Genomic DNA, 16766 nt, shown 5'->3' with positions numbered 1-16766 from the left:
CTCATTTTAGTAGATAACATCTAATTTTTGTTGGACAAAGGAGTATGGTTTTGTTTTCTACATGACATTTCTCTTTGGAAAGAAAGAGCAAGGACCTGAGCAAACCACTGCTCCACCAGGCTGCCTGTCTTCTCTCAGAGCTTTTCCTTCCCTCTGTAGTAGCCTGAGATCTCATCCTAATGAGACACTGTATACCTGGACACCAGCCGGTTCTTCCATGTAGGCAAAGCCCTGAGCATCTTCTCATTGGCCAGTTGGCTCCCTACATGGAAGACCATATGTCTACACCAAATAGCAGGAGACTCAAGACTATTTACAAAGTTCCCCCAAAGCTAAAAGCAGGCCTTCATATCTCAAAGCAATAGCCCCTCCAGAAAAGAGGATTCTTGAGAAAGGCCTGCAGCACTGGAAAGTGAGGCAGGAAGTCTCCTCAGTTGCTGCTCTTTATTTTTAATCTCTCGTCTTAAGCAAATTTCCTAATCAAAAAGAGTACAAAAATTATTACATGTCTAGACAGCAAAGCAGAATAAAAAACTATTCATCAGAAGCAGAAGAATTGATTTAGACTAACTTCTACTTACATTTTAGACAGAATTCCTTCAAGTACCCAGGTGATGTATTTTCTATTATTTTCAGTAATTTTCTTTTTTAATATAGCTTATGTTAGTAAAAGAAGCATGTGATTGTTTTCCAGTCTAACACAAGTTTCATGACCTTCCCCTGAGCAAGTCATTTTTGGCTTCTGGGATTCCTTATTGGAGAAACGAGAGGCTTTAATTAGATGGTCCCAATGGTGCCTTGTAGTTCTGACATTATGTTATTCTAAGCTGAATTAACAGTGACAATATTTGGTAAAACTGTGACTTTCCAGAGTCTGAGACTATTTGCATTTTCCTAACCCTTGCTTCACAGATCCCAAGCTGGCATTCTAAGGCAAGTTACATCCCAGCTGCCATTACACACCTTCATGCTCCCCTCCCATGCTTCACCAGCATGCATTGTTTGTATCTGTCCCTCAAAACATCCAGCCTGTGTTGCCCTTCAAAACCTGACTGTCATCCCAGACAGTATCTGTATCCTTGCCTCTAAATCACTGCAAAGGAATGGGCAATTAATTTGATGAAAGCAAAAAAGATCAGAACAGCATCCCTGTCATGGCAACAGTGAGATGAGAGTTGTCATTTAAGGAAAAAAAAATTCAAATGACTTCAAACTTGTGTTGTGTCCTGGAAAGTCAGATCTTAGAAGCTAATGAGCAAGTGATGTGAAATACTCATCCGCAGGCTGTGGTCTCTCTCCCTGATGATGGATGGGTCCAGGACTCGTCACTATACATAAAGCACATGGTACATGATGGATTGCCTACTAGCTTTTCTTCCCCAGAGAGGCTGCTAAGTTAGCAACACATAAGGTTTGCTAAGTGCTGTTGCCCACAGGCCTCACCTCATCAGCTACGGGCCATAGCTGTGCTTCCTGCTCCTGTCAAGATGTTGAGGTCATTGGTTCTAAGCAGCTCATTCTCTCTGACCCCCAAGCCTCCTTGGCTCCCTCCTCTTGCCAGGAATCTCTTGGATAAACCATCAAGGAATACATCCTTGTTACCGATGCCTAAAGGCACCAGGCATGGCTCTCCAGGGCTTCCAGAAGTTCAATGTACCAAGGAGAATGACTTGAAGTCATTTTTTGGGGGGGACAGTATCTTTTTTCAGGGGTGGGGTGGGGGTGCTGTTTTACAGTACTGGAGATCAGACACAGGGCTTTACAACACCAGGCAAGCATAGGACCACTGAGCTCTGTCCCCAGCACTATGTGTATTTCTAACTAACTCCCAGGGGAGGGGTGGGAGTTGGTTTACCCCAGCTTAAGCTGCTTCTAGCCTGTTCAGCCTCCATTCGCTCTTGTTAGCTTTAGTCCCGGGTCATTTACCCAAGGGGTTGCATGAATGCCACTGGTGGTTCCCAAGATTAAATAACACAGAATTACTTAGTGAGAAACTTGTTTTCTTTTCAATTTTATTTCAATTCTTCTGATTACCTAGAAGGGAAAACTCTGTGCTCCTTGCCACAGCATCTTTCAACCCTTCCTAGTGCTCGCTTATCGCATTTCTCTGCAAAGAGAGAACAGATCTCAGGTTCATAGCCACGGGCAAGCAACAGTATCTAGCCAGATTGTAGGCATTTTAAGCATTTTTGTTGAAGCTTTTAACTTGTAAAACTAATCCTCTTAAATATTCATGAGGAATGATACAGGTCCCCATTTCTAAAATTATCTTGCTTGGTTTGTCTACTTGTTTAGGTTTAAAAAGTAGACTGATTTTGAGCAGAAAAGGTTAAGTGAAAAAATGTGAAGTGGGGGTGGGAAACTCTCATAGAGACCATGAGGACATTGAGGTGCGGTGGGACACACCTGTAATCCCAGGATTTGGTAGACAGAGACAGGGGCATTACTGCTAGGTCAAGGCCATGGTGTGTGTGTGTGCGTGTGTGCATGTGTGTGTGCGTGCGTGCGTGTGTGCGTGTGTGTGTGCGCATGCGTGTGCATGCGTGCCTGTGTGTGTGCGTGCGTGTGTGTGTGTGTGTGTGTGCGCGTGCGTGCGTGCGTGCGTGTGTGTGTGTGTGTGTGTGTGTAACCACAAAAAAGGAAAATCTCTGACTGAAGTTTAGAAAACAGTCCAGCCCCCTTTTTCTTCTCAATAGCAGCCCATCTCTAGGAGACACATCCCTTTCCTCCATCCTTCAACCTGTCCCCTTGTAGCACAAATTTTAAAAGGTCTTATTAATAAAAACAAACCCAGAACCAGGTATTAGAATGAATGCTGAAAGATCAGAGAGACAGAACAGGCCACAACTAACCTTACTTCTCAGTCAATCCTGTTTCCTCAGACTGGAAGCCTCTGAGTCCTCATCCGGAATGAATCTCAGCTGAACTGCTGCTAAAAGCCTAAAAGCTCTAGTTCCTGGTCCTCATGTCTTATATACCTTTCTGCTTCCTGCCATCACTTCCTGGGATTAAAGGCATGAGTCACCATGCCTGCTTGTTTCCAGTGTGGCTTTGAATTCGCATAGATCTAGACAGATCTCTGCCTCTGGAATACTAGGATTAAAGGCGTGTGTGCCACCATTTTCTGGCCTCTATGTCTAATCTAATGGCTGTTCTGTTATCTGACCTTCAGATAAGTTTACTAGTATACACAATATATCAACCACATTTTCCTTTTTTGTCTAAAATAAAAAGAGTTATAACTAATATAAGAAAAAACTATATACAGTAAGTATATATAATATATACAGCCAAGAATTACATTAACAATGTCTAGTCCATTAACATTTGACAGATTCAGACAAAAAACTCCATTATATACATTAACAATGTCCAGTCCATTGACATTTGACAAATTCAGATAAAAAAATTTTCATTACTTATCCTATTTAAAACAAGTAGTTCCTTTTTAAGTTTAGAAAACAGTCCAGCCCCCTTTTTCTTCTCAATAGCAGGCCATCTCTAGGAGACACACCTCTTTCCTCCATCCTTCACCCTGTCCCCTGATCCTCCAGCCACGTCTGCCTGAATTTCATCATCACACTCTAAGAATAGTCAGCAGAGCCTCTTTGGAGGACTTTGGTTACATGGTTCATGCATTTATTTTTTCTGGATATAGCTCTCAGGGAGAAATATCTGCTTGATTTAAGTTGTAAAATGCCTCCAACATTTTGAGGGAAAATAATAGGATGGGTTTTTTCCCCCTAAGGGGCTAGAATCCATCTCCCATTCAAGCATATTCCTTAGGAAGTGGAAATAATTTTCAAGCTCGTGGGTCAATAGTAATTTGGCCATGCGATATTTGAAAGGTGCTAGAGAGAAAAGGGAAATGGAAGAACATCAGGGGCTGTCTGTCCAGCGTCTCATTCTAGCCTCTTCTCATCCTTTCAGGGCACTCATGGATTTGAATTCTGTGTCACACTTTTCCTTACCTCTTTTTTGAAATATGTAGGTCTATGTGTGTTTTGTGTGCATGCATGTACACACACACGTACACACACACGTACACACACACACACACACACACACACACACACACACGCAGTTTTCAACTAACCACTGATAAGTAGTGCTTAACATCTATCAGTTCCCTGTTTCTATCAAATACCTGAGGCAACTAACTTATAAAAAGTGAAATAGGTTATTTAGCTCATGGTTCTAAAGATTTCAGTTCAAACTTGGGCAGTCCTATTGTATTCAGCCTCAAGTATGGCAGCGCAACCCAGCAGAAATCCAACATGGAGCAAGCCACTTATATCATAAACAAGGAAGCAAAGGAAGATTGAGACCAGTTCACAATTGTCTTCAAGGTTAACCTCCCAATGACCTAAAGATCTCTCATAAAGACCCACCTGTTAAAAACTCACAGGAGCCCCTAACACTTTGTGGCCAAACTTCTAACACAGGACACCACTGGGGTACTCATCTAAATTACAGTGACACCCCAAGTTCATATCATACTCTTCATTTTCCTTTAGAAAATAACCCCCCTGCCACGCTGTCTTGCTCAGCACCATTGGCTATGTGGGAACTCTGTAAAGACACCACAGTCCCTTTGTCATTTACTCTGGTTCTTTATAACATGCATACCGTTAGCTATTAATTCTCCATATTCAATCTAGTCCCCACATTACAACCCCTCTGCTCTGGCTAAGCAAATTTCCTCACCCCAAAGTTCAGTCACCTCAATGCTGGTTGGTGTTTTTTTCCAACAGGTCTTTCTTGTCCTATCCTGAGTATTCCTCTATGCACATTACCAAATTATACCTGAAAATAGAATCTGGCTATGTAACTCCCCTGCTAAACACCCTTGTCCTGGCCCCCCTTTCCTCTAGCTGACTTTTCAAGGCCCTTGGAACATGATGCTAACGCCTTTCATTTGCAGTGTGTCCAGCTCCTCTCCAGACACAAAGACTGCTGAGCTGTGTGCTCGAGCCTCAGGCCTTTGGCATGGGCCACCTCACTCTTCTGGAGTACCTCTTGCTCCATGATTCTTTATCAACACATTTTTTTTTTTTTATCTTGCCAGGAAATCCAGTTCTTCCCTGAAAGACTCAAAAAAGGCCCCAGTGGCATACCCGTTCTTCTGCTATACCATGAATCTGTATCACAGTCCAGTGTGTAGTACACAGCTGGAACTTCATTGATGCTTACAAGGAAAAAAAAGTGTGACTGTATTGATGTGAGGTGAAGAGTTAAAAGTAGGGGCGGGCCTGAGACAGCTGTGTGGATCACCCAAGAATAAAGTCATTGTTGCCATTTATGTGCAACCCTACTTTGAAGGGGGTTTGGGGGCCTGTAATAATCAAATGTTCCTATTAGGAATGAAGGACTTTTACATAGCAGGTCCTTTGAGCTGAATCTAATAAAGACTGGATGTAGCCCATGGATTGTCAATTTAAAATACTTGGAACACTGTATACTCTCAATGAGATGGAACCTAATCAAATCTTCCTCAGATGACTCAGACAGCCGCTGCACTTTCACAGGACATTGAGATCCTGCTCTTCAGGGCTGTCTAGCATTACCATTTAGGACTTTTGTGCCAGCTCTGGAAGGAAGGGAAGACTCGATTGTAGACAGCCACCAAACTCCCCTAGGCCAAAGTCCCCTTGCCCTGGCATCCAGGCAATCGTGATGCTCTCTAAAGCATTAGAGCTGCAGGCTCTCCACGGTGATGAGCAAGTGCCGCCTCAGACATCCACACTGTAATTCCTGAACCCTGGGAAGATGCAACTTTATCTGGCAGAAGGGACTTTAGAAGTGTGACTAAGTTAAAGTCTTGAGATGGGGGAAATTACCTGGGTGGTCTGAGCATCCCACAGAGGTCACCATGGGGATAGAGAGAGTGGAGAGTCAGAAGAGGAGACACAGTGTTAGTGCCAGATCTCACATGCCTAGGGATGTGTGCAGCCCCAAATCTGGAGTGCGTAGATGCTATGTCTCCTCACAGCGTTTCCAGAAGGAACTATTGTCCACACCTTCCCTTACAGTGCTGGAGGGCTTTGGCTTGCCACAACAAGATTGAAAATCATGATTGTTTCTCAAGCCATGAGATTTCTGGCTCTTTGCTCAGTGGCAATAAGAACCAGACCTTTCCCATTAAACACATGTAATAAAGAAATCCTGTTTGTCCCATTGAAGGTCAGTTTATCAGATTTTATTTGATCATTTTTATAACTTCAACAGCTGAGGACAGGCATCTGAGAAGAAAGCTAAGGGAAAGAAATAAGAAAGAGTCACTAGTGAGTGAGTCACAGCTTACTGGCCATCTATTATTTACAGGGCAAAATGTCACAGCCCTGCTACATAATATATAGGATACATTAAGTACCCCCATTCTACAGATGAGGAAACTGGGGCTGTGGCAGAGCCTGGCATTTGTACAATACTCAAATTAAGCAATCAAGGCTGAAAAAAAATGCTCACTTATAATCGTCTTGGTACCAGTCATTGAAATAGTAGTCTCAGCACTGAGTTGTAAATTCCTATAAGACAGAACCTAGAGGACACTATTTCCAAAGGCCAAACCCATTTGATGGCTGCTGGAACTTGGTAAAAGTTGGCTCATTACTGAGTTCTACTCTGTCAACAATATTGTAAGCCTTTGCACTAAAGATGCATTCCCTACGTGGGACACCCAGAACACCACCATGGCCCACTTGCTTCAGAAACTCAGCTTTCTTTGTAGCATAGGTTCATTCCCCACTCTCCTCCCTCTGAAGGAGTTGTAACAAGGTCTTTGGAAAGGTTTGAGGACCTCTGAACAAGGTGAAATTGGGGAACCTTAAAAAAGAGGAACGATAACTTATTTGTTAGATTTTTTTTTTGATAGCCCATCCATGAATATTGCTGAACTCATAACACTTCTCTGTCATACATTTTTGGGAGGCTGAGGTACCACTCTGCTTGGCCTTGATTTGGGGGTGAGATGGTCACATACAGACCTCCTCATATTCAGTAAGATGCCATGGGAATGGTGGTGAACAGGAGGGAATGAAGGAAGGTATTGTTCTTGGAATGAGCGTTGTCTTCCCATGCTTCTTGTTTGTGAAGCCACTCTGGGGCTTTGGCTTGTATTACACATTGCTTAGGGAAATCATCTGAAATCTTTCACCAGAGAGGAGGCACCATTGGCAATGCAGGCTGACATTTCTCCTGTAATTAAAATTAAGAACAAAGAAAGCCCAAGCCTGCTTCTCAGCAAAGAGCCCAACGGCTGGCACTGTCCTCTGCAAAATCCTAGGGGAGTCACAGCAGTTGCCTCACCAGGTGGGTGTGCCAAGCACTGACCTCCACAACCATGGCTTCCTTTCAGGGGAGGGGTGTGATCACACAGGATGCTGAGTGCCACACACGAAGCTTCCACAACCCCCCTAAGCTCTTCAAACTCCGCAGACCACAAGATACTTTAATTCTGCTACTCTGGTTACAGACATCTCCGCTGGTAGAGTCCTTCTGAACACACTGGGAAATGGGCAGATTTTCAAAAGGAGGTTCCCTGCAGGAGCTTTCCTTTGTGCCTAGCTCTCTTTCCAGGGGCTTTCTCCTCTTGGTTTTGATAGTGACAGAACATGACAAAGAGGCTCCCTGGGACACAGGTCACAGCCTCACAGCTGTGCACCCCGCAGGGGAAAAAAAATGAAGGCTTCATTTTACAGAGCAAAGAGAGCCTCAGAGAGCCAGTGAGCTGCCTCGGGTCATGCGGTTGGTGGTGCCCTGAGCCCCTCCGGGAGTTTCTCTCTGTGGTTAAGCTGTTTGGCCACCCGGCCTCCATCCTGCTTGTCACTTACTGCTATTACCTAACCAGAGAAAAAGGCATCTCTCTAGAAACTGCAGTATGCTTCAGCCCTGTGGGTTTAGCAACCAACTCTCCCCTTAAATTATTTAGTATTTTTTTTTCCTTTTGTCTGTTGCTCATGTTCTTTTGGCATGGAGGCAGGTAAAAAGAGAACCACAGCTTTCTGCTTTCTAGACAGTGATGAAATCTGCGGGGGGGGGGTGGGGGTGGAGGTGGGGGACATGTCTAAAGCACACAGCAGAGCTGTCCTCTCTGGTAATCACAAGTGCATCTCTAGCCCTCGTTAAATTCCAATATGGACTGAGCCACACTATCTCAATATGAATGTGACCATGAGTGTCATCTAGCATCATCAGCTACTAAACACAAGCACAGCTTAAATACTCTCTTTGGGGTACACGTGGCAACTTCTCAGAGGCTGACAGGTTGATATCCAAGTCATTTGTTTGTCCTTACTCCCTGCCTCTTTTGGTAGTTTTATCCCTTTCTTCTCTCTTAAGAGTGTAAGGGGAAAGGAATAAGATTTACAGCAACAGCAATTTATCTGCAATAAAAAGTGAAGCCTACTTTAATGCATTAATAGCTAAAGAGGCTAAAACATGCCATAAATACAGTCAAGCACATCGAGTATCACACAGGAATAACAAGAGGGTGCTGCAGGGACACAGGCCACAAAATGACAACACTGTGACCTAAGCCTTCACTTCTTTGTCGAGTCCATAGAGAAATCATTAACATCCATTAAAGAAGTCAACATGCCAGGTATTTTTGCTAAATAAACCCTGCGCTCGGGTGAGTCATCTCATATCAGAGTCCAGATGGCAGGATTATTACTCCCATCGTGCAGATAAGGAAACTGAGCCTTGGAGAGGTTGAGTTGCCCAAGAACCTAGTTAGCCTAGTTAGGTTCAAACCTCGGTCCCTACTTGCAGATGGCTTTTCTGTCTCCTAGTTCCTTTTGATCTTGCTTCATCAGTTAATAACGTGTTACAATTCTGAGAAATGGCCAACCCTTTCAGAGAGCTTAGAAAGCTTCTCATCATGGAGGTCTAGATTGCTCTACAGCTTAGCTCTGTTTTTCTGTGTGCTCAGATAACAATCTGTGGTCCTCTGAGGAGTCATCAGCAGACAGATGCCCTAGGAGAAGGGGTATGTTTGACAGTTGGAAATGGCTCCAAGTTATGATGCCCACACTTACAACTTATAAATAATCAACAGTCACAGAGAGAAAGTTTGAAGGACACTACCCCTTGAAGCGGTAGTGGCATTTGGGGGACATACATACTAAGGCTATTTTCCCAAACTGATTGTTCCCCCAAAATGATGTGATTTGCCCTCCCTAGACACATCAACACCCACAGCTGATTCTCTGTAAAGGAAAGCTGCAGGAGGCTAACTCACATGTGGTACACCCTGGTTCGGTGGAGAGGACTGCAGTGTGCTCCAGATAGAGGTAGGAAAGGAGCAGGGATGCATCTGGAGGTGTCCTATCTCCAGAGAAATGCTCTAGAGTCCAGCTGTCTCTCAGTGTAGGCTGAGGACAGGAACTCCTCTTTCCGAAGCTGTGAGAACCACTTTCCAAGAAGAGAGTGCCAAGCGCCACTGGGGAGTGACATCAGCAGCCAAAACCCAACACACAGACTAATGATAGCTGAGACCACATATAATCTTAACTAAGTTGTCCCCTAATGGGGAATGTCTTTTCTGGGTACATTGGCTCCCTGTGAGGGCTTCTCTGAAGTATAGAAAGGATATTGCCAGATGAGAAGTCAGCTAGGATGTAGGGACCACCCAATAGCCCAGCTGGAGCCTTGTTCCACAGACAACTGTGGTGTCACAAAGGCTATCTAGGTCTTTGTTTCCACCCTATCCCACATCTACACATCTCTGGCATCCAGCTCTTACGAGAGTACATGGAGCTATGCTCCCTCAGCACAGTGTGTGTGCTGGTGCATACTCTTCAGGATTAGATTCACGGTCCAAATCATCAGAAGGACTTTTATCCCCTCTGCCTCAGTTTCTTCAACTGGTAAATGAAGATAATATTGTTTCTGTCATGGAACTATGAGAATTATGAGAGGGAGTGTTACTTTATAGTATGGTGTTAAGTATAGTATAGTATAGTATAGTATAGTATAGTATAGTATAGTATGGTGTCTAGAATATAAAGTTAACTCCATAAATGACAGTTGTGCTTCCTCTTATTATTTTTATTACTGCGCATTTAAATTACTACATATCCAGCTCTAACAGGGTTGAGGTACGCGTTGCTTCTCTTTAGAGCATGACCCTCATGTGGACATATGCCCTCTTTAGAGATAAAGAGCAAAGAAGTAAGAATCAGGAAGGCAGGTGCTATAGGCTATGGCCTTCCTGAATCCATATATTAAATCTTAGTGTCACATTTCATGGTGATTTGAAAGTGAGAGATGATTGGATCAGAAGAATACAACCTCCATGAATGAGATTGGTGTCCTTGTGGACAAGACTCTAGTGAGTCTGCTGGGCCCTTCTACCATTTAAAGTGCTGGGCCCTTCCACCATTTAAAGTGCTGGGCCCTTCTACCATTTAAAGTGCTGGGCCCCTCTACCATTTAAAGTGCTGGGCCCTTCTACCATTTAAAGTGCTGGGCCCTTCCACCATTTAAAGTGCTGGGCCCTTCTACCATTTAAAGTGCTGGGCCCCTCTACCATTTAAAGTGCTGGGCCCTTCTACCATTTAAAGTGCTGGGCCCCTCTACCATTTAAAGTGCTGGGCCCTTCTACCATTTAAAGTGCTGGGCCCCTCTACCATTTAAAGTGCTGGGCCCTTCTACCATTTAAGGTACTGGGCCCTTCTACCATTTAAAGTCACTGGGAGGTGACAGCCATCTATGAACCAGGAAGCAGGCTCTCACCAGACACCAATCTATAATGCTTTGTCCTTGGATGTCCCAGCCCTTTGAAAGAATGAGAATTGCTTATCTGTTGTTTGAGTCATCTACTGTACAGTATTTGTTTTTATAAAAACCTGAATTACAGACTTAGACACACAATTTAGGTTTAGGTCTGATCATAGCTCCTGGTATGATTTATCTTAACTTGCTCATCAATTAAGTAGGTTTAACAATCTTCCATCTTCCTGAGACATCTTGAAACTAAAATGAAATACATATTTGAAGTTTTGTAAAGCTGAAGATGTTATATAAAAGCAAGAGCCCCCTACCCCAATCTCCTACCTTTCTTAATTTGGTTCTATACATTTGTTTTATTTTTGAATGTTTAATCTTAGGATGAAGCTCTTTATTGTGGAAATTGTGCCTCATTTTGGCTTATCCAATTTCTGCTTACCCAGCCAAGATCATCAAGAGCCTAGAGATGGTGTTTGGTCATGCATTTATATGTTTTTTTTAAATTTATTTTTAATTATGTCTGTGTTTCTCTGTGTGGGCATGTGCATGTTGCCAGAAGAGGGCATTGGATCCCCTGGAGTTGGAGATATAGAGGTGGTTGTGGGCCATTCCACTTGGGAACTGAACTCAGGTCCTCTGCAAGAGCAGTGTGTGTTACTAACCACTGAGTCATCTCTTTCTCTTACTGTAACTTCAAGCAGGGGAGCCACAGCACAGGGCTCCCTCTGCTTCCTACAACATTCTTCTGCTTTGCATCCACATGATGGCAGAAGCTAGATTAGTCATCTGTCCCACCGCTTGTTCATTAAATGCGCCGAGGCAGCATGCCTGGACGTGTCCTTGAATGTCAAGGGCACTCAGCCTCCCCAGGAACTGGGCATTCCTGACCTCATACATCCCCCAGAGGATGACCTTCACACATCTTGACAGATCTAGGCTATCATAGTGCTCCCAGTTCTGGATGCAACGTTGTAACAACTTCTTGCCTAATATTTATTCCTCACAGTCCTCATGGAATCTGCCCAAACTAGATGGTAAATGCTCAGCTTTCTTTTTAGGACTCTGCATGGACTACAGGGAGCATTGATGGAGGACTTCAGTGGTGAAGATATGGCAGTGGTGGTGGGAAGGACAAGAGGAAAGAGAGAAGGAGGGAAGTATTATCAAGGGAATAGCGCTCTACTCAGACCTGGGACCCGAGCCTCAATCATGGAGTTCATCCCTAGAATTTACAAACTAAGTTGTCAATTTATTCCTCTTCCCAAGGGGTTGATGAACATGGTCTAGGCTGTCATCTCTTCTTGTCTACTCAGCCTTGAGACGAAAGGCAGATGAGGAATGCAGGCATGGCCCCTCCCCTTTATAAGCCAGCTGCCACCAAAGCAAAATGTCCTCCCTCCTCGCCTCCCTAAACTAAACAGTAGTTTGTCAAACGGGTGAATAAGAAGAAAAGTGACAATTTTCCTTTATGTTAATAAATTGCTTTGGCCTAAAAAACATTAATCAATTTCTTTCCAAAGCACACACACTTCTCAATACTCTGCTATTTGCTTGGCCTTGAAAAGAAAGTCACTTTCAATCCCCTTTAAACTGTCAAGACCAGTGGGGGGAGACCCATGGGGGAGGGGCAGCTCCCTAAATCCTAGTGATTATAATGGAACCCTGCTGTGTTTCCATAGAAACATAACGATGTATTCTTCCCTGAATGTACATGAGAGGAGGAGTGAAGAGCAAGGTATACAATGTCTGAAGCGCTGTAGCGCGGGTGAGGAGGTGAGACATTTGTCCCTACAAGACGAAGACAAAGCACTCAGTGAGGAAGAGCCAAGTGGGCAGAACTGTGCCCCACATAGCAGGATCACACCTGTTACCGCCTCCCAGCAGCACGACTACCCAGTGCTTAGGTTGTTATTATAACTCCCACATACAGCTGAGTCCTGGGGAAAAAAGAAAGTTGTCCAAGGTCATCCAGCCAGGAAATGATGCAGCTTCAGTTCAAACCCGGGAGTGTTCAACGCAAAAGCCTTTTGCTCCAGCCTCTGTGATGGGCAGCACTTCAAGTCAAGTCGAGGAGACGGAGTTTACCTTCTGTCTTCTAGCTATTTCCTTCCCAGGTCTGCTAGTTCTGGGCACATGATTAGACCCACTCAGAAACATTTTCTAGTAGGTTTGGAGATGTTTGTAAATCTTGGGAAATGTAGGCAGTTCATTGTTGTTAGTTTGCTTTGGATTAGGCAGTCAGAAACTTCACACAGAAGGAGAGGAAAGCAGCCAGTGCTACATGGGTGCTCAGATAACGTGGTAGGAACACATGGACAAAGACCTGGAAAGAAGGGCTACTTGAGAAGTGGGACGCATACTTGGATCACCTGTCTTAAACTCTGGGAAGCAAGCTCCACAGAGATGGTGTCCCAGTCTGCCTAGCCAAGTCACTGGAACATAGTACCAGAGTGGTCTGGTAGGTGGATAGATGGATGGGTGGGTGGGTAGAGGGATGGGTAAGTGGGTGGGTGGATGGATGGGTGAGTGGGTGGGTGGATGGGATGTTCGATACCAGACAGCATGGAGTCTTAGCATGAGCAGGCATTATTCATTTCCTTTGACTCCATCTTGTACTCTATAATGAAGATTGTTTCCTGCCACAGTAGGTAAGGCAAGGCTATTTCAGGAGCTAAAAGCACTGTGAATATGATTGCTCCTTATCAACCAAGCATGCATGCCCCCAGTGACATAGAGGCTGAGAATCAGAGCTTGCAACTTGCTGCTTTAAACCCCTTCCTTGGTGCAATGCAGAGGTTGCCTGAGATGACCGTCTCTACCCTCTGGATATGTCTCCCAATTTTCCTCTGGGGAGAAGCAAGTATCGGTGATGTTGACAGGAAGCTGCTCTATCACCCAAGACAAACTAGGGTGCAATAATGGGCAACCATGGAAGGATGAGACTCAAGGTGTGGGTTTGGATGTTTCTGAAGACTGAGCTAGCAAAACCATGGACTTTGAAGGTCTCAAATTGCTGATGATGTGGGATATCATTTGCTAAGGACATAGAGTCACTGGTCTAGCAATGCCAGTGCTCGCTGGCCAGACATTTACTCTATCTGCCACTCCTTTCTCGGCATCTAGAGGAGGATCTGGCATATGGACAATACCTAATCTTGGTTGAATGCCGGGGTGAACATGTGGTGCCTAATCATGCGCCTGTTTGCTATCCTTGCCTGGGAGTGGGAATCATACTTCTTCAGCAGAGTACCACGCTGCTCCTTGAGAATAGGGGAGTGACTTGCAGTTGCTTCACTCTGGAGCCTTGTTTTGAAAAACACAATCTGTGTTTCATCCATTATGTAGGTCAACCTGCCAGGAGTATGTCCCTGTAGAGAGAACCAGAGAGTAGCAGAAAGACAAGGATGTCTGAAAAGGAGAGAAAGATCTGGAGGACAGTTATTGATACCTCCTCCTGCTGGCTACACAACAGGCCACTCTGCCCTTCTGTGGCATTTCAGAATGCTCGGGACAGTGCTGGATTCGGGCTTCCTTTCTCACATGTGACAATTGTGATTTACTTCTACAGCAGTGCTAACTCTGATCTTAAGCTCTGGGAAGTGACATGGGTATCACAGACAAGGGCAGGTGGTCTTCTAATGATGGCTGCTTTTCAGCACTGCTGGGCATAAAGGCCCCTGCCAGTCACCCTACATCCCAGAGCAACGTGGAGTCTTTTCTTCTGTACACAGCGTTTCATCTCTCTCCAGCTAAACAAGGAGCACATTCTGTTCTCGCGACTGCACTGCTGCCATTTTCTACACCCCCATGCTAGCTTCTCAGTGTGGACCTTCTGAGGATCCATGTAACAAGCACTTAGCACAGAAATGCACCCACAAGCGGAAGTGAAGTGACCAGTCAAGGATACAGGCTGAGCAGGGTGGCCTAACAGGAGCTGTTCTTCCTATCTCAGTTCTCTGGGTTCAGGGGAAGCCAATCAGAGAGAGCAGGAAAGCAAAGGATCCCCGACACATGTTTACCTCCTTTCCAGGCACAAAGAGGCTGAAGGAACAGCACGCTCCTTCCCTAGGCCCAGGTTCTTTGCTGACTCTACATTCCTGGGGCTTCTGGGCACCTTGGTCCCATATGACTTTGTGTTTACCTCACATACCTTTGTGGTAGTCACTATGATACAAATGAAATACACTGTACATTAATGACTCCAAGTTCACATATGAAATAGGAAAAGGGAGGAGCTATCTACCCACAGAAGATTATTTCAGTCTCTCTGTATGGAGGAATACAAAAAGGTAGCCTTATACATAAAGCTCTCTAAGACACATTACTGAAAGGTCATTTAAAAAGCACAATGTATCAATGGTAATAATGTTAATAATGTTACCAATGCAGAAATAGGAGTTAACATATGCAAAAGGATTCTAGTATGCCAGGCACTGCTCTGAGCATGTCATTTACATCGTCCTACTTTACAACTTTGTGTTGATTTCAAAGAAAGCATTAACATTAGAGGCCATTATGATTTCCACTTTACAGATGAGGAAACTTGTGTGCACCTTTATATTGTTTACAAGTTAATAAATTAGTTTTCATAAATACTGTTTAAAAAACAACAAATATTAGCAATGAAGATCACTAGATGAGGAAGAGAAGGAAGCTAGACCCCACATATGCTGACAGGCTCTGTGCTTGATTCATTTGACAATATCCCGTGAGGTATCATTAAAGGTACTAAGTGAATTCCATGGGGAGGAACGGGAGAATCTGAGAGACTCTCCCAAAGCCACACAGGCACTTGGTCTCTAATGACATAGTACTTGATCCCTAGGACCTGCTCTTGTGTGCTCTGGGTAATAGGATGCTACATCAGTATATGTCATTTTGAAGTTACTCCCCTTCCTTCCTCTCTGTCTTCCAGCGTGGAGTATGATTTCCGGCAGCAGGAAGGCAGGTTCCATGAGGTTCTCCAGAGTCTGGAGGAGGCAGAACCAGCTGAGGAAGTTCCTTCCCCACCCAAGTCCCCAGCAGAAGCCCCGGTCCCTGGGAAACAGGACTTACGGCGGAAAAGCAAGAAGGTGAAGAAGAAATGTTTCTGGTGGATATAAGAGGATTGGGGCTCCCCGCATTCCTTCCCGAGATGGGGGATCCCCTGCCCTCAAGGCCACCCTGCTTCTCTACAAAAGCCCAGGCTGAGGTCCCTTGACCTGTGACATGGGAGTGCCTCCGAGCTGGTACACTGTTGGACACCGGGCCAACAACCTTAGCTGAGTGTGTGCCACTGCTTGCTGAGGATTGTGTGGCCACTTGTGTGGCCACTGGCTGAGCTGCCTGTCACACACAGCCAGGCCTCATCCTCATCTGCTAAGCTCAGATTCCCACCCTAAGCAAAGCCCCACTGCACTCCCATCATTTCCATGACAGCAAGCATTTCCTCCCCACTCTGAGTTCATGAACCCCAAAGAAACCGAAATAGGTGTGTGCCACGCACGGCAGAAAGACAAAGATGATAAGCAGGTATCCTAGAAAACATCCCACAATAAACTAACATGGTTCTAGAATTCGTCGTACAAAAGCACAATAGAACCGAGCAGGTCCTAGCAATGCCGGGACACCCTGATGGATTAAGTTGTCCTCTTTTTTTTTTTTTTAAAAAAAAAAAAACTAGTCCTTAGACCTTAAATCAAGGGGCTGCCTTTTCACAAAGTACAGGCCATGCAGGGTGGCAAAGTAAGGTTTCGGGTGGGTATTAGGCACCTGTTGTGTGATTGTTCTATGTGACTGAACTCAAGCGACTTTCACAGCTGTAGTCTTTCTGGGGCCACTTAACTGTCATATGTCTCTGTATGGCAAGTGGGATATAAACAAGAGGGGCTTTAACTTTAGGGCCCCACCATCATTTACCTGTAACATTAAAGGTCATGAGACTCAGCAACCTATATGTCAGTATATAGTATCAAGCAACATTAATAAAGCTGAGCTACAATACAGCACTTTTTCTCATCCATGCATCCTTGTGACAACCATGTAGATAGGCCTAA

At 44.6% G+C, this 16766-nt stretch overlaps 1 protein-coding gene across 1 annotated transcript in view; it reads left to right on the top strand.

Annotated features, from left to right (window-relative positions):
- Insyn2b (inhibitory synaptic factor family member 2B) overlaps nt 1-16367 on the top strand; it is a 106541-nt gene extending 90174 nt beyond the window's left edge. Inside the window, exon 4 of the mRNA XM_059270219.1 lies at nt 15647-16367. Coding sequence (XP_059126202.1) covers nt 15647-15833 — 187 coding nt within the window. The 3' untranslated portion in view covers nt 15834-16367. The remainder of the gene's footprint in view (nt 1-15646) is intronic.
- Nucleotides 16368-16766: the final 399 nt, after the last annotated feature.

Source organism: Peromyscus eremicus, chromosome 8a (genome assembly GCF_949786415.1).
Source record: "Peromyscus eremicus chromosome 8a, PerEre_H2_v1, whole genome shotgun sequence".
Lineage (NCBI taxonomy): Eukaryota > Metazoa > Chordata > Mammalia > Rodentia > Cricetidae > Peromyscus > Peromyscus eremicus.
This window is presented reverse-complemented; position numbering and strand designations above follow the sequence as displayed.